Here is a 27,480-nt window from a genome sequence, read left to right as displayed (position 1 = left end):
GAAAACATACTGTCGCTGATTCATTAATTTAAAAAGTTCTGATACTGTATGAAGGCTGCGAAAGAAGTGTAGAAGTAGGAAACCTAAGATCAAAATGGTTTTAGACAGTGAGAAGTGCTCAGTAAGGCAGCAAAAACTGTAAATGTCTTGTGACCAGGGCCTCCCGTCGGGTAGACCGTTCGCCGGGTGCAAGGCTTTCGATTTGACGCCACTTCAGCGACTTGCGCGTCGATGGGGATGAAATGATGATGATTAGGACAACACAACACCCAGCCGTGAGCGGAGAAAATTTCCGACCCAGCCGGGAATCGAACTCGGGCCCTTAGGATTGATATTCTGTTGCGCTGACCCTATTTTTTTAAAAAAAATCTCGTTCGCTTTCGTTCGTTGCATCTGTGGGCAGCCGTCGTAAGACACCCGTTTAAGTTCGTTGTTGATCGATTAGCTCAGTTTATCACTCAGCTACTGGGGGCGGACAGCAAGGCAGTTCACTTCCCCCCTATCTCAATACTTTTGCTTTTCCTGGTGACATCGCCATTGGGAAGAGACGGAAACGGAGGTTCAGAGGAGGCACCATGTAAGATCGCACTGGAGGCAGAGAAGGCTGAATGTTTGAGAAGTCTGGGTAGTGTTATATCAAGTGATACGAGTTTTAAAAAGAGTAGCAAAAGGATCCAGCTTCTTCCACCAAATACGAAACCTAATCTGGGACAAAGAATCGTTTTAAGAGCTAAATACACAATGTATAAAATATATCTCCTGTCAATCATGACGTATAGTCTGGAGACCTGTATCATAAATAAGAGAGAAAAGAGTCAGCATGTGAAATGAAGTTCCTTAGGTCAGCTCGACAAAAAACGAGGAGAGACAAACAAATATGTAAGGCGAGACCTGCAGGTGATCTAGACCATGGGGGAAAGAATGAGCGCTGCAAGATTGAACTGGTTAGATCATGTGACGCGAATGCACCCGACTCGAACTCCATGTCAGTATCCGAGCTAGGAAGAGATGGACAGACCAGATTAATGAATATCTTAAGAGGAGAGAAGTAACGTGGGATGCAGTGGAGAGAAAAAATCTATATCAAGACAGAAATTAATGGAGGCGTATCGTTCACAAAGCTACTACCCGGCTCGCTAGAAGAAAATGCTGATAATGTTGATGTCTGGTAGAGGGATTTGGGAACATGACGAGGAAAGGGTATATATCAAGGCGGATTTCATGGTCGGGTAGGGAGAGGCGATTAAGGTTTCGTTGAGAGAGAATGTGGAGAACGTGGAGGTGGAGTACTGGGGGAGTGCGGTGGTATAGGCAAGGCAGAGTACCAGGGTCAGAAAGCAAGAGGGAAATTAACGGGTGGAGGCGTCGAGTTTACGGGTAACGTAGGATATTTGGAGATTTTTTATTTTATTTGCTGCCATTTACAAACCACCGACGTTGTCCAGGAATAAGTGTCTCAGGAAAACATTGAGCCTCTCCCTCCCGGGCAGCCTCCACCCGAGCTACGGCTACTCGCCACCTGACAGCGAATGCCTCAGCAATACTTGCGCCTCTCGCCCCCAGATGTTTTGATTTTGCATCTACATCTATGTTAGGTTGCTTTACATAGCAGCATGTGCTGTCCTGTGTTTCTACATTTCTCATACAACCTAATACCAATATGTTATGAACACTCGTCTTTGTGACACTTTGGTGACTATGCATTGAGTCGTTATTCTATGTTTTTCTGTCATCGCCAATGCCAGTGTCGTCTGATGTGCTACCGCTACTACTGTCATCTGTCTCTCTAGTACTGTCTGTGGAAACATTTTTGCCTGTATTCATTGCTGCATGTCATTTCTGCATATGCTCTCGTCGCTGCAGGAGTTCTTTGTGCAGCACTGTTGATATTCTATGCGCACAGTCGTTGAGATCGATCCATAAGCTCTGATCTGTAAGTGATTATGTTATGTCATCGTGTGAGTGCGCTAATCGTCTTTCCTGTGACCAACAGTGACAGTGTAAAAGTATAGTTTATGGGGCCCCTCTCTCTCCACAGGTACAATCAGCCTGCTGATCGAGATTTACACACAGCAAGTGGCCATGAGATGAACCATGACGCTGCAGGAATTAGCATGTATCATCCCCTGCCGCTCCATGGTGATGGGTAAAAATGCTTATACCCTACGTGCCTTTTCACAATTGCCGCATTCCCTAGCGTATGACAGAAGGAGAGAGGAGCGGAAATCCATGCCACATTTGCATAGCAGAGAATGGGTAGGATAAGGGGTCCATAGGTGTCTAGGGTCGTGGGAGGCTGTTATCCTCGTGTTCGGCCAGTTAGTAATTTTAGTATTTTATTCTGTTGTGGGCTTCCTATTGAATTGTTAGTAGATGGGGCTTCCATGTTATTTGGCGATCCAGTGTTAGCCCGAGATATTTTAGTGTGTTAGTTAATTGAATAGGACGTTCGTGAGTAGGACGTTCGTAAATAGTAAGATAAAAGTTGTGGCGGTGGAACCTGCGGATGGTTCGTCATATAATTATGACTCGAGTTTTTGTAGGGCTGATTTTGAGGTACCACTGTTTGTACCAGGAGGTGGACTGATTGAGATGGTTCTGGAGGGATCGTTGGGATATTAAAAGTATTTTGCATAAGCCATTATAAAGAAACTGCTTGGTAAATCTGAGATTACTTTGAGTTTGCTGGGAAAGGAAGTAAATAAGGTTAAGTAGCTGCTCTCTCACCTGTAGAAACAAATGGTTTTCACAAAATGAACTCACATCCTACCTTGTCACTTGGAAATATCAGTTTAAAGAAAGGCGAAACGTTGAGTGAATACTTTTAGCAAGTGCACCAAGAACCATCTGTCGCGAAATCTCAAAAGTATTTCGCCATTCATCGACGGACTAAGATTAATACGAGTGTGGCTCCCGCTCAGATACTGAGTACTCTTGTGACGGTTCTCGTGTTTATGCTGAATGATTCGGTTAACTGGTAGAATATCAACCTTCAGTTCTCGAGCTCTAGTCATAATAAGAACCGACCCTAAACCTAACGCGAAAACCCCTAAATATTGCCACTGTTCCAGTAAAATATACTACTAAGGCCATAAATCGGTCTGAATGCGTATCGCGTCCAACTTCTGACGACAATAAAAGTTCCACAGGTCTGGGTGTGAAACATTTCCAAGGCGTGGTCTGCGTATATTCAAGGAATAAAAATTCTCGGTACAAGCATTAAATGAAAAAAAAAACTACATTGCACTGTACTTAAGTGAAAATAACTCACCACACTACTTAACTCGTCTCATCATGTAAGAGAAAACCAGTGCCGTGCCGTGCTGAACACTGAATAGAGTCACATAAATTCTCCCAGACATATATATACATATTGACTGCGCCTCATAATGTGTGTCTATCCTTCTTTTAGGAGAGTATCAGTTAATAACAGTGCCTATTATCCTGGCCTGGTCCACTGAAAAAAGTTACGCCAGTCAGTATACAACACAAGACAAAGACTGGTTTAACCAAGTCTTCATCTAGCACAGAAACAGCGACTGTAGACTCCGTGTTGTCCGGCAGTTTGTTTTCTCACTTCCACCGTTCTGGCATCGCCCATCCAGGTACTCAGTCCCCAGGTTGTGATGCAGTGTGGGGTGTCGTAAACTCACATAAAATGGATTATCCAAGAACAATTAATAACAGGGTCATCGCCCACTTGCAACCCTTATCCTATTACTCAGCAAATACTTTCAACCCATCAGCCTAGGTTTTTAAGTAACTAATTTGGGGTAATGAAAATGCGAATGTTCGACGAAAATAGCTGAACCGTTATATGCTGTTGGAGTAACACGGCATTCCTTTAAGTCAGGCTATCACGTAATTTCTGTTTGCTAAAACACTAGGAATACCTTACACCGAACTTCTTACTAAACTCGACAGCTTGATTCATTCTGTTTCCGCACATGGTACCAAAGGTCTGAAAAAGAAAAAAAAAGACAAGCATTTATTATTTATGGCGGTCGCTTGATGACATAGTCAGCTGACAACGCACTCGTAAAATTCTACTCTAGGTTGCAATTACTCCTCTATGGGAATGTCTTTTTCGTAGAATGGAGAGCACTGCAATGTCCGATCCGCAACATTGGCGGCACTTCAGCCGTCAGGAATGCCAGGACCACCGAGATTGATTTCCCTCGCGGTCAGGTCTTTCGCCGGCATCCGTAGTGTCGCGAAGTTGACAAACGTGGCGCTCGCAAGGTATTCCTCTCCAGGGGCGAGCTGCCTGTCTCGAGGGGTTCGCGTCGAATCCTCTCTGGACGAGATGGACGCAGATTTCTCTACAGCTTCAACAGCTCTACGCTACAACTGTTGCATAAAATTGTTTATCATTAGAATAGCCTGTTTTCATGCATGTAAGGAAAGAAGGAAGATTAAGGTTTAAGGTGTAGCGCTGTTGAATTGCGTGGCCTGTATTCAGCTAAACGTAGTCATTTTGAACGCATTATTACACTCAATATAAAATTTGAAGGTAATGTCTAACAATATTTGATTTCACTAATTTAAGCACTAAACAATTTTTTGTGCACTTCGAGTTCTCGGGGGTTGGGGGGGGGGGGGGGATGGGAGGTTAGAAAAAAGCTGTTTAGGGAAGTAAATTAACTGCTGGTGATTAAAATTACTGCACAGTGATACACGTGGCATGCAGCACACGACAAATTGTCATGAAGTGTACCACATACAAGGATATGAAAACGATTACCATTCAGCGCAGCCAACAAAGGCGGTAGAAATAACGTCACCTACAGTTAGTATATAAGGAAAAATCATGCAGTGTGTTTCTCATTCATAAATCCCATTTGAATGCTGGTTATTTCTGAGAAGATAGCGCTAGGACTCTTGTACCAAAGAGAGACGTCCAGTAGCAAGTGTCTGAATCCGACAATGGCAGGAAGATGGGCTATGAAGACTAGACTACAGCACTCTGTGATATTGCTGCTGGTATTGTTCAGGACCCCATGCGCCTGTCATGCACATATGGAACTGATGGTGTTAGGACAGTTATACAAAGCCGTTCAGGATCACAAAGGCCGCACTGAGGACAGGCACATTATTAGCTCAGCTGTGGAATCGTTACAGCCACACCATATACGTAGCGCGCGGCAACAACACTATCACTATGTCGTCTTTCCAGTCTTTCTGGTTCGACCCGTCACTTGGCGTAATGATATGAAGTGCCATTGGGTATTAACACGATCATATCTGGTTTGCATAGTTACTAGTTTCCACAGCAGCCATGACTTTCCTTTACGGAACTGTGGCAACATGACAAGAAATAAGGAAAATAACATTCAATAAGATTATATTACAAAATGGTATTTAACTTTGGTACAGTTTTATGCACGGCACTTGACGCCCAGACCTAATACATTGGCATCTAAAATAGTGATAGTAACGTAGCAGACACTCTTGATAGTCGCTTACGCCGTAAGTAGCGACTGCTAAATTGGAAAGCAATGTTCAGAGTACTGTAATGAGTGAGTTGCAGGCGCTGAACTGAACTGTCTAATTGCTAGTGAGGAACTGTGTGAGTATCTGCGACGTGTTGCGTTTTGGTGACTGTCGGCTGAAGGATTTCCGTGTTCGCTAGAGGGAGGCGGAATCAAAGTAGTCCGCGGTTGACAGAGTTCCCTACTGGCTGTTCCCAATATAGGTGGACGTTCATGTCGTGCTGAAGAAAGTGGTATGGAAGCAGGAAGACGTCTGTGTTTGGAAGTGCCATCTGGATGGTGCTGCATGAACTTCAGAGGTGCCAGACGAACGGTTTTGACTCTGTGGTAGTGGCCTCTCGCAGTATTTATTGTGTATCCCTGGCCTGGTACGCGACAAAAACTTTACATAAACGTGCTGAATCGTGGTAGATAAACACACTGTAATGGCAGAATGTAGCTGGACTTCCGATTAGTGAGAGGAACTTAAAGCGGGATTGCGGGAACAGCACGGATGCAAAGATATAACAACATACGATTTTAGGGGAGTTTTGTTAAGAATATAAACAAATAATCTCTATTGGTAATATAGTAGGACAGATTCATAATAGCGCACAACAAATCAGTATGTAGAGATCGTGTAAACAAAACTTTTGTGTCAGTTAGTGATTCGTAAAATGAGATGTAATAAAGTACAATTACGTCCATTTTTTTTCTTCAAACGTTCAAAAATACACGTATTTATGTATCGTAGATCCACACAATCCATAACAATATTATTTTCTATTCAAAATTGCAAATGCTCAATTTTCTTCTCAAAAATCCGGGCAGTATGGCCGGTTGTTTCTTTCCATATCATGTGCAATATGTGTACTAACTCATCAACAGTATGCGAATACTTCTATTTAATGCCGAACTAATCGCCAGATGTCACGAGCGGTGGAGTTGCCAGTATAAAATAAGGCGGGAAGCCTTTTGTTGTAAAAAAGCAGTAAATGCATAATGGGTCAGCCAGAGGTGGTCGGTGACTTTGAGTGTGGACTATTCGTAGGATGAGACGTGAGTGACAAATTCGTCAGGGTCGTTTCATCTCTTCTAAAGTTGCTCAAGTCGACTGATAGTGATGTGATTGTGAACTGGAAACGCCGCGCGGGATTAGCCGAGCGGTCCGCCGGCACGGTTGCTCAGCGTGTTCGGTCAGAGGGTTACCGGCCCTCTGTAATAATAATAAAAAAAACTGAGCTAATCGATCAACAACGAACTTAAACGTATGTCTTACGAAATCTGCCTCGAGCGTATGCAACGAACAAAAGCGAACAAAATGAGATAAAAAAAGCGGTCTAAGGCGCTGCAGTCATGGCCTGTGGGGCTGGTCCTGGCGGAGGTTCGAATCATGGATGTGTGTGTTTGTCCTTAGGATAATTTAGGTTAGGTAGTGTGTAGGCTTAGGGGCTGAGGACCTTAGCAGTTAAGGCCCATAAGATTTCACACACATTTGAACTTCTTCTAAATCGCGACCAGGCAGACCTCAAGTACGGACGGACAGGGACCGTCAAGCATTATATGAAACGAGCGGAAGGAATCACACGTGAATTCCAGCGTGGGAGTAGGGCATTAAAAAGAATATGATGCAATGATCGACCAGCTCCTCGTAAGCCACACATTTCTATAGTCAGTACTAAGCGACTGTAGCTGTCCGATGGAAAGGTTTGGATTCGGCAAATACCTGGACAGCGTTACCTGCCATCATATGTAGCGCCAGCAGTGAAGTGCGGAGGATACGGTGTTGTGGTATGGGGATGTTTTTCGTGCTTAGAGTGTGGTCTCCTTATTGCCCATAAGAAAACGCTAAATGCGGTAACAGATAAGAGACGATGGCTGTTGGTGTGGGCGCGGCAATGCACCCTGTCGTAAAGCAGCATCTGTGAAGCAGTGGTTTGTACATCAAAAAATGGTTCAAATGGCTCTGAGCACTATGGAACTCAACTGCTGTGGTCATTAGTCCCCTAGAACTTAGAACTACTTAAACCTAACTAACCTAAGGACATCACACACATCCATGCCCGAGGCAGGATTCGAACCTGCGACCGTAGTAGCAGCGAGGCTCCGGACTGGAGCGCCTAGAACCGCACGGCCACCGCGGCCGGCGTTTGTACATCATTCCTGAAGTGGACTGGCCCACCCAGAGTCACGACCCGAAACTAAAAGAAGAGTTTTGGGATAGTTAGGGCGTCGACTTCCATCCACATCCTGGCGTCCAACATTACTATCTTCTGTGGGTTCGCCTCTTGGGAAGGATGGGCTGCCATTCCCTCGCAGACTTTCAGACACCTCACTGAAAGTGTTCCTAGCAGAGTTAAAGCCTTATAAGGGCGAAGGGTGGACACATCCCGTACTAATATCCACTAATAGGTGTTCGGATATTTTGTTCAGATAGCGTACGTGGATAAACCGCCTGTGCGTGTTAATGACCATTCTAGCAATGCGGACTACACATGTTGAGTGTAATTACAGTGTACCATGTCACAAAGTCCTCCACTGTGATACAAAACATTTCGTACTAAAACAATGCTTAGCCCAAATTAAAAAATGAATAATTTATGTCAGGTTGCTCTCCATGGGGTGGGTGCACGCAACGACTGTGGTTATATTGGGTTAGATACAACAGCAATCAGTCGTGGAATTAAGTTGCGTTAATATGACATTTATAAATCGTTAATGGTTTAACTGTGTAAGCATTCACTTGAGCACGAACAACTGGTACAATTCCGCACTGCATTGATAATGAACTGACACAGGTCGAAATCTGATCTGCGTTGTGACTATAAATGTCATATTAAAGCAACTTAATTCCACGACTGATTGCTGCTCTATCTAACCCAAATAATTTATGTCATTAATTGCTTTTCCCGTCATCAATAGAATTGCTGTAAAGCTTGACATTGAGAACACTATCAATGTTTTGCGCGCTTCGATTTTGTGTAAACAGCACATAAATTATTATTTGCCTCGTATGGGAAACATCGGCGTTCGCAGGTTTAGGTAAATCACCTAGTATACTACATTGAAGCGCCAAAGAAACTGGTATAGTCGTGCGTTTTCAGATAAAGAGATATGTTAAGATGCAGAATACGTCGTAGCAGTCGGTAACGCCTATAAAGACAAATGTCTGACGCAGTTGTTAGATCAGTTAATGCTGCTACAGTGGCAGGTTATCAAGATTTATGTGAGTATGAACGTGGTGTTATAGTCTGCGTACGAGCGATGCGACACAGCATCTCCGCGGTAGCGATGAAGTGGAGATTTTTCCGTAGGACTATTTCACGAGTGTACCGTCAACAGCAGGACTCTACTAAAAGATCAAGTCTCCGACATCGCTGCAGTCGGCGAAAGATACTGCAAGAACGGGGCCTCCGACGCCTGAAGGGAATCGTTCACCGTGACAGAAGTGCAACCCTTCCGCAAATTGATGCAGATTTCAATGCTGGGTCATCAACAAGTATCAGAGTGCGAACCGTTCAACGATCATCGTAGAGCCGAAGGCCCACTCCTGTACTCTTGATGACTGCGCGACTCGAAGCTTTACGTCTCGCCTGGGCTCGTCGACACCGACATTGGACTGTTGATGACTGGTAACATGTTGCTTGGTCGGACGAGTCTCGTTTCAAATTGTATAGAGCGGATGGACGTGTAGGGGTAGGGAGACAACCTCATGATTCATGTACCCTGCGTGTCAAGAGGGGACTGTTCAAGCAGGTGGAGACTGTAATGGTGTGGGGCGCGTGCAGTTGGAGTGATATGGGACCCCTGATACGTCTAGATACGATACTGACAGGTGACATGTATGTTAGGATCCTGTATGATCACCTGCACTCATTCGTGTCCATTGTGCATTCCGACGGACTTGAAAAATTCCAGCAGGACATTGCGACACCCCAAACGTCCAGAATTGCTACAGAGTGGCTCCAGAAACACTTCTTCTGAGTTTAAACACTTCCGCTGGCCACCAAACTCCCCAGACACGAACGTTATTGAGCATATCTGAGATGCCTTGCAACATGCTGTCCAGAAGAGATCTCCACCCCCCTCATATTCTTACGGATTTATGGACAACCCTGCAGGATTCAAAGTGTCAGTCCCCTCCAGCACTACTCGAGACATTAGTCGAGTCCATGCGACGTCGTGTTGCGGCACTTCTCCGTGCTCGCGGGGGGCCCTCACCATATTAGGCAGGTGTACCGGTTTCTTTGGCTTTTCAGTGTATGAGTGTCGGGTGACAGGCGCTTGCAGCGTAGGTATCATGGAAATCACGTCGGAAATGGATGTTTGCTTGTGTGCATGCATTCAGATCTCTCTCTCTCTCTCTCTCTCTCTCTCTCTGTGTGTGTGTGTGTGTGTGTGTGTGTGTGTGGTGCGGGCGGGGGGCGGGGGGGGGGGGGGGGGGAGGTTCGCGCGTATGTACTCATATATACCCGGGTTAAAAAGTTAGTGAAACATGTAACACCTAACCAGAATCAAAGTGCGTCCAGAATCGGGGCTCAAACTTCGACATTCTGAGCAAATGAGTCACCCGCGCAATCCTAACGGCTCGACCCAGAGCTCTATTCTGGAAGTGCCTCTCCTGCTTTTACGAAGTCCACGCACGCCTGAACTGTAGCTAACAGGAGATAGTACATATATGTGAGAGAACTGCTTTGAACCACCCTTGGCTAGTAGTGGGCAATATGAGAAGCAAGAACTGCGAAATTCTCGTCGTTCTCGATAACAGCCGTCGAGTAGTCGAATGCCACATCCACGAACAAGACCTCCCATTTCACGATGAGGCTCGCGTCAGCAGCTCTCGAGACTAGGACGAGAACAGTTGGTCGTTCTCGTAGAACTTGAAGGATGTGAATTCTTTTCCGTTTGTTTCACTTGTTTAATGTTATACGGTATAAACAAAAGATATATTTTTAAAAGTCTATTGGCTCTTGAATACTTTATATTTACATAAAAAGTAAGCTTACAGAATTTAAGAATTGTTGTAATAATTTTCAAAAATAATTATGTGAACAGAAAAGGATAAAGTATTTTGGAAACCAAGTTCTCATGAACATAATGAAGTTGTGAGGTTTTCAGTTTAATTTAAGAGTAAAGATCTCAAAAATTCTTTAATCTCTGTAGAAACAAGAAAAAGCTACAGTAAATTGCGGATAAAATTTTAAATCTTTAATTAACTTGGGATTAATTTTTTACTGAAAAGTTTCTGTAAAATCATGTGAGGAAGATTGCGCAATAAAGGAACATGCTAATCCGAAGCAGTGTTTTTTTTTTAATCAAGAATTAAAGTGTTATCCAGAAAACGAACTTAGGAACGTACGTAGCTTTGGTTCATTTGCTGAAAACTATTTTCTGTAGAAGTGCAGGAGATGATAACAGATCCCAAGTTATGGACACAGAAGTTGCCGATTCCGCTCACCTAGAGGTTTTGTCCATTTCTGTGTTAAGAACAAGCCTAGCAGGGGATGAAATTAATGTTATTTCAATCTCTTGACGCGCAACTATTTCTTCTGTGGATTTAGTTTTACTATGCTGTGCTGCAGGCGTGGCAAATATAGAAAGCTTCCGAAGCAACATGAGTCTGAAGCAATGCGCTAACTAGCGAAGCACGGCATGTGGGTTGCAGCAGACATAGTTTGTGACTTGAGAAAGCGACACTTGCCTTATGTTGTAGGATAAACGTTGATTATAACGTTTGCGGTAGTGACAAAGCTTACGCAAATCTTCCAAGGAAATATACAACTATTGCGTAGTAACCTTGACCCACCCGTCATTAATGTTGGAATATTGTTTCGTGTCCTTGGAGTGTACAGTCTGTCTTCACCACAGTGGCATCTTGGCTGCGCAGAGGGATACTGCTAGTTAGTTCCTTATTTCTCTTTTCATCTTATGGATCTCAGTCCCGCCGTCGAAATTTTCTTCCTGACTTTCAGTGTACTTTCCATATACTACTAGAGGTCGCTTATGCACGCTTACACAGTTAAGCTCGAATGGAAGGTAGCCGATTCAGGTACTGATGGCGCAAAAATATAATTGCTAGTATTTGGTCGTCAGTGGGAGGAGAGGACATGGAGGTACAGCTTGTGATCAACCAGATTTTGCGTCAATGCCGTAGGTTAAATTATAAACCTCTCCGCTATGTCTTTTGAGGGGCATGTGACACTGTTGTCGAGGAGTCATCCGTCTTATAGGAACATTAAGCTTCACGTGATTTATATTTGATTGTTTCTGTGTTGTGTTTGTAAATTCACTAACGAATTAAGAAAGGATATCAGGGGTCGACTATGAGGCACTTGAATTGCCATTTATATAAAATAGTAATCTGCTGTTTAGCGAATAAAAGTGGAATATACAGCTAACTGGCGTCAATGCGAAAAGTGGTAGTAAGGCCTTTTATCCACCACACTTCCTTCCTTGGTGCCTCACGATATATTCTATCAACTGTCATCCTCTCAGTCAGGTTACACCAAGAATTGCTTTTCACCCCAATCCGACTTAGTACATCTATATTATTTATATATGCAGACCGAAGCAACGGATGAAAATTTTCAAAAAAAGCGGGATTCGAAGCCAGTCTCCCGCTCACTAAGCAGATGCGCTAACCATTACGCCACCGTGACAACAGTAGCTCTGCACAATTGCATGGAACACCCTAGTACGCCTCCCTCCTCAAACCAAATTCCCATCACGCCTCCGCCGACTTGGTATTCCCCCTAACTCGAGCAACACTGCAGAGGCTCTTCAGCAGTATTGGAGTAGCACCTCAGCGCTGAAGGAACTCGGGACTCCTTCCTGAAACCCAGACACAGATGTGTGGTTCCAGACACCTTTTCAAGTCTCAAATGTCTAGCCCAAGTGGGCTGAGGCACGGATGGGGATTAGGATCGAAGAGGAAGCGTGGTAGGGTAGTCCATGCAGTCGTACAAAGTCACTGAGCCAGGGTGACACAGTGGTTAGTGTATCTGCATAGTGTGCTGGAAACCTGGGTTCGAATCCTGGGCTTGATACAAATTTTCATTCGTCGCTTCAATCTGCATTATACTTTGTAGATCTTCAAGAGTTGAAAATGTCTCTGGTACCTTATAGTTTAACTTGAGTTCTATATTAGTTATCAACTTTACCCATCTGATCGTCAACATTTATTTGTAGCTCCACATTTCTTAAACTTGTGTTCTCGTTTTGTATGAACTGTTTATCTCCTCATTTCACGTTGTATAAGGCTACACTACAGACAAGTATCTTCAGAAAAGACTCATCAGATTATCATGGAGTGAAAGACATTCGTAGAACTATTAAAAGTAACTATTAATAGTTCTACAAATGTTTCTGAATCCATGATAATCTGGTGATACCCTAAAAATACGAAACGCGCCATTAAGGCAACATTTTTGCGATTAACACTGTTTTATTCAAAAACTTAATTTTGTGTTCGATGTTAACAAACTTCGCTTTCTCAGAAACGCTTTACTTTCAATTGCTAGTCGAGGTTGTATGTTCTACCTACTTCGGCCACTGAACGTTAGTTTTCTGCCTCAAAAGCCAACCTCAGCTACAACTTTAAGTGCCCGATTTCCTGATCTAATTACCTAAGCATCGGCTGATTTAATTCGACTGCATTACATTACCCTTGTTTTGCTTTCATTGATGTTCATCTTATAATTTTTTTTCGAGACGCAGTCCATTCCGTTCAGCTGCTGTTCCGAGACCCTTCACTCTGGTATGATATCCATTTCGTGATTTAATAGATTAGCAGAGACTGTATTATTTCAGCCTGAAATAGAAGTAAACTGTTGTTAAGTATTTATTCTAGTAAACATGCGAACAGAGCTGCAGCTGTAAAGAACATCTTACTAAACACAACATTAAAATTGTGCCTTCGTGGTACCTATATTTTGTTTCTGTTATTGTTGCAGGACGTCCACTACGGCCGGGGTCTGGACCGAGAAAATACTGTGAGTAAAACTAGTTCATTACTTGTGTCACTCTACCTTTTCACCGCACTGTAACTGATCGGATTGGTTGAAACAAAATGAGCAGTTTACTGAACTTCAAATGTTCATCCAAACGTATGCTTCATTTTTTATACTTCGCATCTTCTACGAAAAGAGATGACTTCATTCAGCTTTATCGACATCGTATGAGTGTAATCCGAGAAGTAAAGACTATTTGCTTTCACTGAATTTCAAAAACCATGTTTACAGGGTGGTCCATTGATCGTGACCGGGCCAAATATCTCACGACATAAGCGTCAAACGAAAAAACTACAAAGAACGAAACTTGTCTAGCTTGAACGGGGAAACAAGATGGCGCTATGGTTGGCCCGCTATACGGCGCTGCCATAGGTCAAACTGATATCAACTGCGTTTTTTTAAAAAAATAGGAACCCCCATTTCTTATTAGATATTCGTGTAGTACGTAAAGAAATATGAATGTTTTAGTTGAACCACTTTTTTGGCTTTGTGATAGATGGCGCTGCAATAGTCACAAACATACGGCTCACGGTTGTAGACGAACAGTTGGTAACAGGTAGGTTTTTTAAATTAAAATACAGAATGTAGGTACGTTTCGGTTGTTCCAATGTGATACATGTACCTTTGTGAACTTATCATTTCTGAGAACGCATGCTGTTACAGCGTGATTACCTGTAAATACACCATATAAATGCTCAAAATGCTCAAAATTATGTCCGTCAACCTCAAAGCATTTGGCAATACGTGTAACGACATTCCTCTCAACAGCGAGTAGTTCGCCTTCCGTAATGTTCCCACATGCACTGACAATGCGCTGACGCATGTTGTCAGGCGTTGTCGGTGGATCACGATAGCAAATATCCTTCAACTTTCCCCACAGAAAGAAATCCGGGGACGTCAGATCCGGTGAACGTGCGGGCCATGGTGCTTCGACGACCAATCCACCTGTCATGAAATGTGCTATTCAATACCGCTTCAACCGCACGCGAACTATGTGCCGGACATCCATCATGTTGGAAGTACAACGCCATTCTGTCGTGCAGTGAAACACCTTGTAGTAACATCGGTAGAACATTACATAGGAAATCAGCATACATTGCACCATTTAGATTGCCATCGATAAAATGGGGGCCAATTATCCTTCCTCCCATAATGCCGCACCATACATGAACCCGCCAAGGATGCTGATGTTCCACATGTCGAAGCCATCGTGGATTTTCCGTTGCCCAATAGTACATATTATGCCGGTTTACGTTACCGCTGTTGGTGAACGACGCTTCGTCACTAAATAGAACGCGTGCAAAAAATCTGTCATCGTCCCGTAATTTCTCTTGTGCCCAGTGGCAGAAGTGTACACGACGTTCAAAGTCGTCGCGATGCAATTCCTGGTGTACAGAAATATGGTACGGGTGGAATCGATGTTGATGTAACGTTCTCAACACCGACGTTTTTGAGATTCCCGATTCTCGCGCAATTTGTCTGCTACTGATGTGCGCATTAGCCGCGACTGCAGCTAAAATATCTACTTGGGAATCATCATTTGTTGCAGGTCGTGGTTGACGTTTCACATGCGGCTAAACACTTCCTGTTTCCTTAAATAACCTAACTATCCGGCGAACGGTCCTTACACTTGGATGCTGTCGTCCAGGATACCGAACAACATACATAGCACACGCCCGTTGGGCATTTTGATCACAATAGCCATACATCAACACGATATCGAACTTTTCCACAATTGGGAAACGGTCCATTTTAAGACAGGTAATGTATCACGAAGCAAATAACGTCCGCACTGGCGGAATGTTACGCGATACCACGTACTTATACGTTTGCGACTATTACAGCGCCATCTATCACAAAGCGAAAAAAGTGATCCAACAAAAACATTCATATTTATTTACGTACTACACGAATATGTAATAAAAATGGGGGTTCCTATTTTAAAAAACGCAGTTTATATTCGTTTGACACACGGGTGAGGCAGCTAAGTCATAACACCCCTTGTATCTTCCCAACTGTAATTAGATACAAAGATGCCGTTTGAACAGTGAATTGCAGGAACAGGGCTACTTGAATACATCACATTTCATGTTTGTGCTATTTTTTATTACAGAGATGTGAGGCCACCTTTGGTCTTTTTAAATGGATTACTTAATTTCTCTACTTAATAAACTCCGGTACTCATTTGTTAGATGCGTCCACGAGTCGTATTCCGGAGAAGTAGCCTGTTGCCGCCAGTCCATTGAGCCAGTTGTCTACCGCATTAGTGCATTCTTCACTTCGGCATGACTAGCAAAGCATTTCTTGCACGATGTCATCGTTCCCTTGACTCCTCAGATCGTCTGTGAGTAGTGACTCATGTCTGGATCGACTTCTGTGAGGCACAGATTTTTGTCCTTTGTTGTACATTTCACACGCTATCTCACATATCTTTCGTCCATTACCGTATCACCACACACGACCTGTAGTCGACAATAAATTTCTGCAGACTTAAAATTTCTAGCATCAAAAAATCCAATAACAGATATAACCTCAGGTGAACTTAGTATCACACAGTTCATTTTAGCCAATCACAAGAATTTCAATACAACTTGTTTCAATTCGCACTCGCTCAACATTGAGACAAGACGTCGACGAACCCAGTCGAACTCGGACGGATACTTGACATCTGTGTGCCCAGCGGGAATGCGGAATACATCCTTATTTCTTGGCTTGCCCTCGTATATTACTTTCAGTTTAGCTTCCAGCAGATGCTGGCGCTGAGGTAAAATAATGAGAAAACAGCGCCGCTTATGCTATTTACGACAATAAGTCTTATTTATTGTTGGTTGGAAGGAGACGCATTATTTTCACTGAAGAGTCTGAGATATACTGGAGTCGAACGATTATCGCTAGTTGTGGCGAAATGTTGCGGTATGCCTCAGTAGAACAACACAATTGTCAACCATTGGCCAATGATTTGTGTGCGCCCTCGCTCGTGTTATTTCTCTTGTGGAATACTCGATACGCTACGAAGTGCGGTGCTGATGTGTGATGACTGGCGAATTTGCAACCTCTTCTACCGCGTTGCATCAGACTGGCGCGCGAGTTATGACTGGCGAATCACTACGCACGCTGACGATGGGGCGGCGTTATGCACTCGAACTGTTTGGGAACGTGGACGGTCTTTCTCCAGCATTCATACTGACGCTGTACGCTTGAGTTTCACGCAGTGTGTACGCCTAACTTGAAATGAACAGCGTAAAGCAAAACTGAAAACATACTGGTATTTAAGAAGTGGCTGACGGGAAACGTAACTCCATCTGAATTGACAAAAGATATTTTTAATTACAAAACGTAATTCACGGAGAATTTCACGTAACGAAGAGAGGTGCGCCTACGTTGAGTGTTTGATTTATTATTCGACTTCCCATTCAGTAGTTATCACTCGCAACGCCATCTTACAGACTGGCCTTATTCGATTTGCATCACATTTGACAGGATTTGAAGCTAATTGCGAGGATAGCAATTTGTTAAAGCATTAAGATGCAATTCCTTAAAATAGCTCGAAAACCTGCCTTTGAAGATTAGATTTCAGGGCTCTATGTAACACACAACATTTTTGTCGAGTTAACATAGTTTCTGGTAGCTGTGTGGTGTTAAAAACTTACGATCGTAAATTCTTTTGTTCAAAGCTCACAATTAGAAACTGTTCTTACTTCCATTTAAATTCCATTTATCAAAAGTAGAAATGTTAATTAACATAATTTTGTCCTAATTTTAATAAAAATAACATTTATTTTTAATTACTAGCCGCATAAAAATGCGAATTGTGACAATAAAGTAAAATTTTGTGCAAAAATGGGAAATATCGTATAGAAAATAAAATGCCTTGTATTTCTAGAGATTGAGCAGTATTAATCAAGTGTAAATATTTTTTTCTCATTTAACATAATGATTTTGAATGTCTGTATGACATTTTAATTCACTTTCTTACAACCAGCAATAAAAAATAAAAAACGTCTCTTTAATTAAAATATGCTACAACATTTGTTTATTAACAATCCCATTTGATAGGCTAATACGTACATATATAACTGAAAGATAAGTAAAAGGTAGCTATATTTGAAAATCTAAGCAGCAGCCTTATGATTGTAAGACTTTCACACTTTGTTCTCGGCTACTGGCGACAATGTTATTAACTTAGAATTGTTTTAAAAATATCCGTGCTTGGAATGTTGTAATCTCAAAAGCTATTTTTGAGCTTTTTCATAGTTGCATCATACTGCATTGAGTTATTGATTTCAAAGTACTGACCGTCAAATCGTATCCAGGAAGTTTGAAGAAACTCAAAAAGGGCCCGTCCGTAAGGTTTCCTTGTCAGATATGACTCTGCAGATTGTTGTCTGAAGCGGTCATTCCAAATCATCACTTGTTACTTCTTTCACTCAACTGTATACTAACTGCCTCAGCTGAGGCTGTTAATTTTATTATGGTAGTTTGAGGCGTCACTCCTATGGCGTCAAACGAACCATACGTCACAAATACGAAGTGTATTTTGAATCAAGTAATTATTTATTCAATTACGTGTGATATTAAAGGCCAATTTTAAGCATAATTCAACTAGATTTTGGGGAGATATAAATAGCTGATCGTGTTCATTTGCAAATAATGTTTATAATGTATTGATTGAGTCGGGTTGCATGGGAATGAAGAGCTAAAAACATGCAAAAAAGCGCCACAGAAACGTGAAAATAAAACTTAAACAGTATAGTTGGTAAATATCAAATTGTTGCATTTGGTCAATGCCTTATAAATCTGGAACTGAATTTTATCAAGGGAAAGTATGGCTTAAGCTATCGTTGCATTTTTATCATTTTTTAATTATTTAATATTAATAAAAAGGTCTTTTAGAGTTACCTAAATCGAGGCACTTTTGAAATCTTATATTGACTGAAATGCCTCAAATTCTTCAGAACGTTTAAAAAAGAAAGTTTCAAAATAAGTTGCACAGTGCTGTCTTCGTGGGTCTAGCTCAGGCCCGATATTCCGCCAAAACCTAATATAACACTAGAAATAAGAGGTGAATCTGACTGTCAATAATGTTGCAGATAACAATGTTGCAGGATAACAAATGCGATAACTTGAATGATATCGAATAAAATAAATACAAATAAAAGACAAGTATGAAAAGAGACAGATAATTTCAATCAATTTATTTGTTGTAGCCGAAAGCTTCTCTGTGGTATATTTGAAGGGAAAACTTTCATTACGCGAAAACGTAAGTTAAATTAAAAGTGCTGCATATGGATGGTATTGGCGCCTTCATATAATCAATACACAGATTGAATAGGTAGCGTATTTCATAATGTCTGGTGTACTGAATAATATACTTAAAGAAATAGTTTAAAAAATGTATGAATTTACATTAAAAATTCACCTGTATACTCATTTATGTGTTACAGCCGTAAACGTAATAGTAATAAAATAGTACAAATGCGCATCCTAACTTATTCCTATTAAAATAAAAGAAACTCTAGCTGAAACAAGGTCATGACCAAAAATTATTTTAGGCAAACTTCGAAAATAATTATAACAGTCTAGATCGCAAGACACTTTGTAGTCTTCAAACACCTGGCTTAGTAATAAATTATTTTTGAATACATTACTGGAGACATCAGCAATCCGAATACAATCTTTGAAAATAATTACAACAGTCTAGATCGCAAGGCCTTGCAATTATTTTCATAGGCATTAGACAGTCATGCAAATTTTGTTTTTATACTTTTTTTTTTAATTACAGAATTTGTGAAATGTCAGTGGACGCCCCTGGATAAAGGAACAACTAAACGGGCATGGAAAAATGAAAGACGTTGATCACAAGTCATTTGTTACTTCACAAGAGTCCAACAATATTTTGTTGCACAGATAAAACTTAGAATTCAGCTGCCTGGCAAAAAAACGTTTCTTCTGAATTCTCTTACTCTGTCATACCTTCATAAATATAGAGCATTTTTCAAAAAATACGTTAAGAATGGAAACCCTTCTATTCAGATTTATTAGTAAGCAGAACACTAATAGGCTCAATACAAATAAGTAAATAAATCTTTATAACACTGGCCAGAGCTGAATCACATATTTGCTCAATTGAAAGAAACCCCTTGGCCATATTCAAGATACTGCCGTGGAAAAATAATAAAATACCATTTAACAAATTGAACATTACATCAATATTAAAACTATTATGTTAGAAACCAAACTTCAAACAGGGAGATCATGAAAGGGGCAAGCACGGCGGGACAGGTGTGAATAATATGGTTGAGAATAGCGGACACTACTGGGTAAATTAACGCCCGATTGCTACGAGATAGAAACTCAACTTTTGAGGGATGCAGTAGCAAGCCAGGAGGCGGTAATGTCAGAGAAGCTACGGCAAGACGGGAAGCGGAGCGCCGCCCGCACGCATGTACACAGGCGACATGGACAGGCTACTTCCGATGGACCGGGGTATAACAGATAATACCCCGGAGCAGCACCTCCAAATGCTGTGAACAAATCGGAAGGCCGAATAAAACAAACAAACATATAATCCTTGCATAATAATCATAGAACATATGAAAAGGGTCAGACCGGGACAAGAAGCACAATGTGGGGGTGGCCCTAAGCCCCAAACAGATCTTACGTATAACAAAAATTTTACAATACGAATTATCAAAAGGATTAACTGGTTAATCTTACAATAAAATATAACAAGTTAATGTGATAACCAGAAAATCACTAACACATAAACTTAAGTGTCTTAAAAGGTAACAGGCAAATCTTGAAGGCTAACAATCAGACAACTACAATAGTAAGTATATTTGAAAAATAAATATTCATTTTCTTGAAAGGGACAAAATCTCACCAGAATTATGGAACTTAATTAACCAAATCAGCCAAGATTCACTGCACCGCTAGCGTTTGCTTACCACAACCGTAAGCAATTTTATAGTCGCTACATCAGTCAGGAGACAAACAACATCCAGTGCAAATAAGACTCAATTTAATATGACAATTAATTCCAGGCGCAACTGACAAAGTAAGCAGACATTTAACAAGTTTTAATTAAAAGCAATTTTAAAACGCACAAATATAACACTCAGTTTCAAAGAGAGGCATCAAAGGGTAAGTTTAGCTCTTCAAACAGAGTGGTGAAGAACCGCAGGTAACCCAGTGTAGCGGAGGCAATTTCAACACGGGAGCATATCAATCAAGTAACGAGTACCTTCAAAGACTCACCTAAAAGGGCGACCGAAGTGCCACCCGGCGAACAGACAGAGACGGACCACGCCTAAAAACATAGAACGAACTACACGGCTCAAATTGGCCAACTACAGGGCGCTTAGAACCTAAAGCAAAGGTACAATCTTTTTCTTAATATCTTCCCAGAACTTCCTCATGTGTTGGCTGATATCCTGCTTCTGTTCATTTGACATCACTCTCCTTGGTTGTGAATTCCGTTGTTGGACAGGGAATTTTGCCGTATTGAGCAGTAGTCTGAAACTTTCCTTGTTCTGTATGGTGTTTTCCGTGACGTTAAGTTTTCTCTAGTCCTTTCTTGTCTCTTCCAGCTATCCTGTGGTGTTTTTTTTTAATTTTGAAATGAAATCGAAAACTTTCTTTGTTAGTATCCTATTGTCATTCATTCTGTAGATATTATCGTAGAATTTCAATCTTTTCTTTTTTACTATGACTGAGATTGTTTCTATTTTTCTGTATAGATCATAATTTCTCCGATTCTCTGTTTAAATAATTTTTGATGTCTGTTTTCATCTCAGCGAATATGTTCCACTCTCTTTCCTTTTTGCAGGACTTCCATTTTTTTTTCAAGCACTTAGTCTATGCTCTTTTGCTTCGTGACGTATCTTATTCCATTTCCTATGTTTCCTTCTTCTGCGTGGTTGTTCTAATTTTTTCACCGTATCTATACTCCGTTCATCACAAGAATAAACCTAATGTAAACATTACACTACGTATTCTTCTACGTCTGCTGAAACCTCACTGGATTTCATCTCAGGTGCAGCGGAAGCCAAGCTGTGTCGAGTACAATCAAGTGCGATAATGAGGATACGTTTTATAGCGTGCGGTACGCGTACGTAGACTCAACGATAATACGAGGCAAAAGCTTTACCAGCGCCTTTCACTTGGACAGCATTGGCCAGGCAACTGCTCCAACTAACCTGCAGTGATGTGAAAGTATAGCTTTAAATGTCATTTAATTTTTAAACAGAAGGAAATAATATATGGTAAAATTCAGGCGACACGTTTATTAGGTGACTGAACGGAAAATATAACACGCTCTCGATCTTAGCTAAGATAGTTTTGAAATAAAAAACAGGAGTGATGAAGATTCCTGACTTTAACAAGGGTAATTTTTGTGCAAATCGGATTCCGAGGTGTACTGCTACGTTGGTAACGTGGCGACCAGCAACATAATCCCAAGCCACCAAAAAATCCAAGTTTCCTCCTGCTCTTTTATGACGTGCTGTTCTGCATTTCGCCATCATTCGGCATTGACGAATCACAAATCTTCATGCACTAGTTCAGTATGTTTGTCAGCGTAAATGTCTTGTTATTTCTCGCGACAAATCTCTTATCTTGGCTCCAGGTGTATTCTATTGGATTCAGACTTCAGTGTTAAGATGTTTGTTGTTGTTGTGGTCTTCACTCCTGAGACTGTTTTGATGCAGCTCTCCATGCTACTCTATCCTGTGCAAGCTTCATCATCTCCCAGTACCCACTGCAATCCACATCCTTCTGAATCTGCTTAGTGTAGTCATCTCTTGGTCTCCCTCTACGATTTTGACCCTCCACGCTGCCCGCTAATGCTAAATTTGTGATCCCTTGATGCCTCAAAACATGTCCTACCAACCGATCCCTTCTTCTAGTCAAGTTGTGCCACAAACTTCTCTTCTCCCCAATCTTATTCAATACTTCCTCTTTAGTTATGTGATCTACCCATCTAATCTTCAGCATTCTTCTGTGGCACCACATTTCGAAAGCTTCTATTCTCTTCTTGTCCAAACTATTTATCGTCCATGTTTCACTTCCATACAAGGCTAACTCCATACAAATACTTTCAGAAATGACTTCCTGACACTTAAATATGTACTCGATGTTAACAAATAACAACTGTAAAAATGCAGTATTTCACAGTGCACTCGATGCCGTGAAAATTATTGATTTCCATTTTTCTACAACGCTATCACTCTGGCTCGTGTGAGACCATAGCTGTTGTAGAAAACAATGGGCATATTCAAACACAGTGTATTTGATTTTTCATTCTCTCCATAAAATTTTATTGTGTAAGATTTTCTTAAAGTCAACAATTTTTAACAGTCTTTTATAAAATACTGATAATTAAGAATTTGTATTTACTAAGAAAATCGGAATTTTGCATGCAATATGTAATTAGAAACTAGAAGAATTTTATTTTTATTGAAAAATCATGGTTAAGTATGAGTTACTTACCATATATTTGATGAATTCCATATTTAAATGATTTACGTACTAAAACCGAAAAAAAGACTACGACGACTCTGAAACTGCCGCTCCCCATCACACACGATTATTAATCTGTGACATTACCGACTACATCAAGCATCTAATTAAAATTCTTTACCTTATTGTTAGTACATTGTATTTTTAAAAAACTTCACAGCTGATTTTTTCTCTGTAATCTTGTGAAGAACGTTAACATCATCTTGTTTCTCGCCAATAACGCTGTTCCGCGTGCATGTTTCACTACGAAGCAGGAAGCGGTATCATCCATTTTCACGACACGTACGTATAGCAAGACAATCAGAGCACAAGTAGCGTTTATAGAGACTGAGACTGTACACGATTTCTGAAATAAAAATTACGCAGCTAAAGCTTGATTAAGAAAAACATTGATGGCTATTAATACATCAAAATGTCTTAAAGTTTCATTTACAGTGACATGTGACATGGTAATAAGATATCTAGTCCATCAGTTGGGCCTACTTCCAAGAGCGGGACCACATCAGTGTACGAGAGCTACGGCTGCTGACGAATCATCGCGATTTTGTTTATTTACATCAGATTTATTCTTATGATGAATGGAGTATATCGTTGCTTCTCTGATTTCATTCCAATTGCCCATATTCTTTGCGTAAAGCTTTTTAAGGATTTCGTTCCTGTTGTCTGACAGAAATTTTGTATTAATTCTTTGGACTTTTTAATTTTGTGGTATGGCTTTTTAGGTTGAAATTTGGCTTTGATTTCTGTTAAAAAGTGGTCCGAATCTATGCTAGTCCCCTTCTGACCCGTACGTTAATGATTTCACTATGGTTTTGTTGGATTATTGCCACATGATTCAGTTGATATAAGCCTGGATGTGTTAATAGGAGAAGACCCGGTCTTCTTTCTCCTTAGTAATTTCCTGAAAAAGGTTGCATTTGTTTTAAGTCAGATTGTCTGCAGAAGTTAATGAGCCTCTTTCCATTCTTACCGTGCGTACAAATGAATGTCTCCCAAGTAGTACCGATCTTCTCCGCTTCTAGAGGCATCGGTGAAAAGGGTCTTCCCATTGCGAACAAACGGTACGTTCTTCAGTTACCTGTCGTTTTTGTGTTTAGAGGCAGACAGTTCGACGTCATCAGCAGAATGAAAGTGGTTCAAATAGAATGTCTGAAGAAAAAAAAGCGAAGCAGGAGGAAACGAAATGGAACTACAGGGACTGAGAAGATGTGTGATGTTATTTTAGTAACTACTTACAAAAGGAAGTTTCTTTTGAGATGGTCTAGTGTTGCCACAGCAGCATAGTTTACACTCTCAAAATTTGGAATATATTATCATACTGATGGGCTGTGAAGGCTCACCGCTTCCAGGATCTGGGGAGGTAGGGGCCGCCGCCTCTATCCTCTCGTATCGACTCAGCGCTGCGGATTAACAACAAGGGCCACTGTGCTGGGCAGCCTGGATGTGGTTTTCAGGTTGTTGTAATTTATAAGTTCTGCGTTCAAAAGTTCAGCGTTCGTCTATTACCTGTAGGCTACTTTCTGTGGTCTCATTACGTTCCTCTTTTTCGCTGGTAACTCTGGTGCATTATTTCGTCCTCAGTCAGTAAGCGAACTGAGGACGTTTGGAGTCTGTTACATGCTTGAGACCATTAATGGTACATATGTTGCGCGCGCACACACACACACACACACACACACACACACACACACACACACACACACACACACAAAAGACAAAAATTCATGGAAAACATTCGAATTAATACAAAGTGGGAAATGGTGAAGTAGGTTTACACGTTACATTATATCACCTCGTAAAATATGTCAAGGAATAGCGCGCAGTAAATCAAAGATGTAAATAAGAAAATAAGAAATAAGAAATAATGTCAATGTGCCGGAACGTATCTGCGTAACCAAAACTGGGAAAACATTATGTGGGTTGCAGTTTCATATAACAATTTGTTTCATATAACCTACGATTAAAAGACGATCTAAAGCACGTTATTACTTTCACCTGAAAATAGTTCAGAGGGCATTCAACTGCAACTATTTTTGTATTCCGTTTATATTCGAATAAAAAACAACCCTTAAATATAATCATTCCTATTGCATTCCAAACACCGTGTAATCGGACGCTTTTGTGAAAACGGACCGTGATGTTTTGGTTGGCACTGTGAACTGGACGGTAGCCAAGACGTCAACACTGATTGAAATGTGAACAGTCGGAAAGGAAACAGATGTTATCCTTCTTATGAGAACAGCTGGAAATAACAGGTCTGTGACAATTTAACTTCATTATCTCTTACATAATGTTTCTGTAAGCGTAGAGTTAGTCCTTTGTCGGCCTGGCCCGACAGCTCTTGGGATAGAATGACTGACAAGGAGACGTTCGTTATGGATATCCGTAGGCACACAGAAGCAAAACTAATGTGAGTAGCAATAACTACACGTAACACTCAATAACCACTCAAAATATCATGAGAATTATAACAATTAAAAAATCAAGAATGATGAGGTGTTTCCAAAAGCCGTGTAGTTGCTTTATTCGCAACTACCGGTTTCACGTCAGCATAGACGCACTTCAGGTTTATCTGTCAACAATACAAATCGCCGTGTGAAATTTTTGGAATGATAAAATTACAGAACCATAGTGTTGGCATTCAACGAAAAACAATACGAGTAATCACAGTGGTTATCTTTCTATGATATAGATGGACAGTTAGTGAGGCCCAGCTTTCGGGAAGTTATATACGTTAAGAATCAAACCGCATTGGTGGGCTGTCGTAATAAACGTGAGTACACCCAAAAGATGGTTATCGAAATGTACAAAGCTTGACTGCTGAATGAGCCAGGCCTAGTAAAAGCGGTGGAAAAAACAAGTAATGCTTTTTACAGGTGGATCGAATTACCTTTCTTATTAGATAGACTATGATCGACATATGTAGTGTTTGCTTGCATTCGGCAGAAATCGCACGGTCAACGCGTGCGTAGAACAGAAATAGACAGTTGCAACACATAAACACTATCACGATAGCGCCTTACATAAATATGACTTAGCCTTCGACCCGATAATCGCTGTTTTTAAAATCCGCGCAACACGTGGTCAGGCACTGCTAGGCAGAAGCTTCGCCTCGTTTTAACCTTATGTCTGCGTTAATATACAATATTTGTGGTGGAATTCAGTTAAGTTTCCATCCAATGCACAATGCATCAGTTTTGCTTCCAACAAACGATTTTCTGGGAAGGGCAACAACAGCTCAAAGACGTTGTGAATAACAATAGCAATATTTCAGTCCTAGGCATGCGTTGATCGTGCTATTTCTGCTGCTGCTTAAGCCGATTAGAGACTATCTAATAAGAATGGTAAATCGATCCATCTTTATAAAGAAATTCCTACGGGTTGTGTATAAATGGCATTGCTAGAAGAAAAATTAATTCAAAAGGCTGAAACCCCGAAGTACAGAAGAAGGTGATGAACAGCAACAGCCATACAACTCTCCTCGGACTTACTTCCGAAGTTATTCTTGTCTCTGACGATTTGTCCCACGGATGTTTTGGGTTGAATATGGTAGCAAGCCCTCAGTAGGATCACATAGCTGGTACGATATTCCTTAAGCTTGATAATTATTCACGAAACGATAAATCCCTTCCGGAAATCAAAGAACGCAGTATCAACCTCGAAGCCGGTATCTGGAAGACGAAGAGTGTGATCTAAGGTTCTCAGTACTGGCGTTTTGCAGAACACATGCTGATTGCTACAGAGAAGATTGAGCTCTCCAAAAATTTCAAAATACGTAAGCACAAAAAGTATTCCATATTTCTACAACAGATTGACGTTAGAGATGTAGGCCTACGTCGTACGCACCTGTCGGTTCTTGGAAACGGTAATGATTGCGTGTTTGTCTAATCGCGTGGCACGTTTCGTTGCTCCAGCAATCTACGATAAACGACTGCTATTAGACTTATTAAGGGTAGACAAGAAACGGGGCCGTGACACACTTCATCACATGAAATATCAAGTTTCAGGGCGTTGCAAACTGGAAACAAGACACCGCCAGTTGGTGTCAAGATACATAGAAATGGATTGTCAGTTTAGTTCTAAAATGGCATGTGATATTTCAGGTAAGCCTATCTCTTTCTGAGAGAGGAATTTCGCAATGCACCACAGAAAACATAAACAGGCCGGAGCATTTGAAGGATTCAAATAATTGCCATCTGGTTGTGTGAATACTGAAAGGAAATTGTTGTGTCAAGTCTCGTAGACATAATGATCATCCGAGGTGAAACACCAGCGCAAATGAAAAAGTGACGGGAAGAAAATAAAATGGCTTCACGTCTGTGACTCTTTAATATCCTCCTGCGTAGATGATAATAACGTAATTCACGGGTGTACAACCGGATGTAGGCGTCTAACGACTACCATCTTAAGGTGCGCTGATGAGCTGAGTGCCGAATTTAAAGAGCCTGTCCTTATGATCATCCTTTTGTCGTTGCTTTGAT

At 41.2% G+C, this 27,480-nt stretch overlaps 1 protein-coding gene across 1 annotated transcript in view; it reads left to right on the top strand.

The window, feature by feature from the left end:
* LOC126273174 (homeobox protein AKR-like) overlaps positions 1-27,480 on the top strand; it is an 865,473-nt gene that overhangs the window by 414,048 nt on the left and 423,945 nt on the right. Inside the window, exon 2 of the mRNA XM_049976655.1 lies at positions 13,424-13,462. Within this exon, the coding sequence (XP_049832612.1) occupies positions 13,424-13,462 (39 nt within the window). The remainder of the gene's footprint in view (positions 1-13,423; positions 13,463-27,480) is intronic.

This window comes from Schistocerca gregaria, chromosome 5, assembly GCF_023897955.1.
Source record: "Schistocerca gregaria isolate iqSchGreg1 chromosome 5, iqSchGreg1.2, whole genome shotgun sequence".
NCBI classification, from domain to species: domain Eukaryota; kingdom Metazoa; phylum Arthropoda; class Insecta; order Orthoptera; family Acrididae; genus Schistocerca; species Schistocerca gregaria.
The sequence above is the reverse complement of the archived record's forward strand: the minus strand, read 5'-3'. Positions and strand labels throughout refer to the sequence as shown.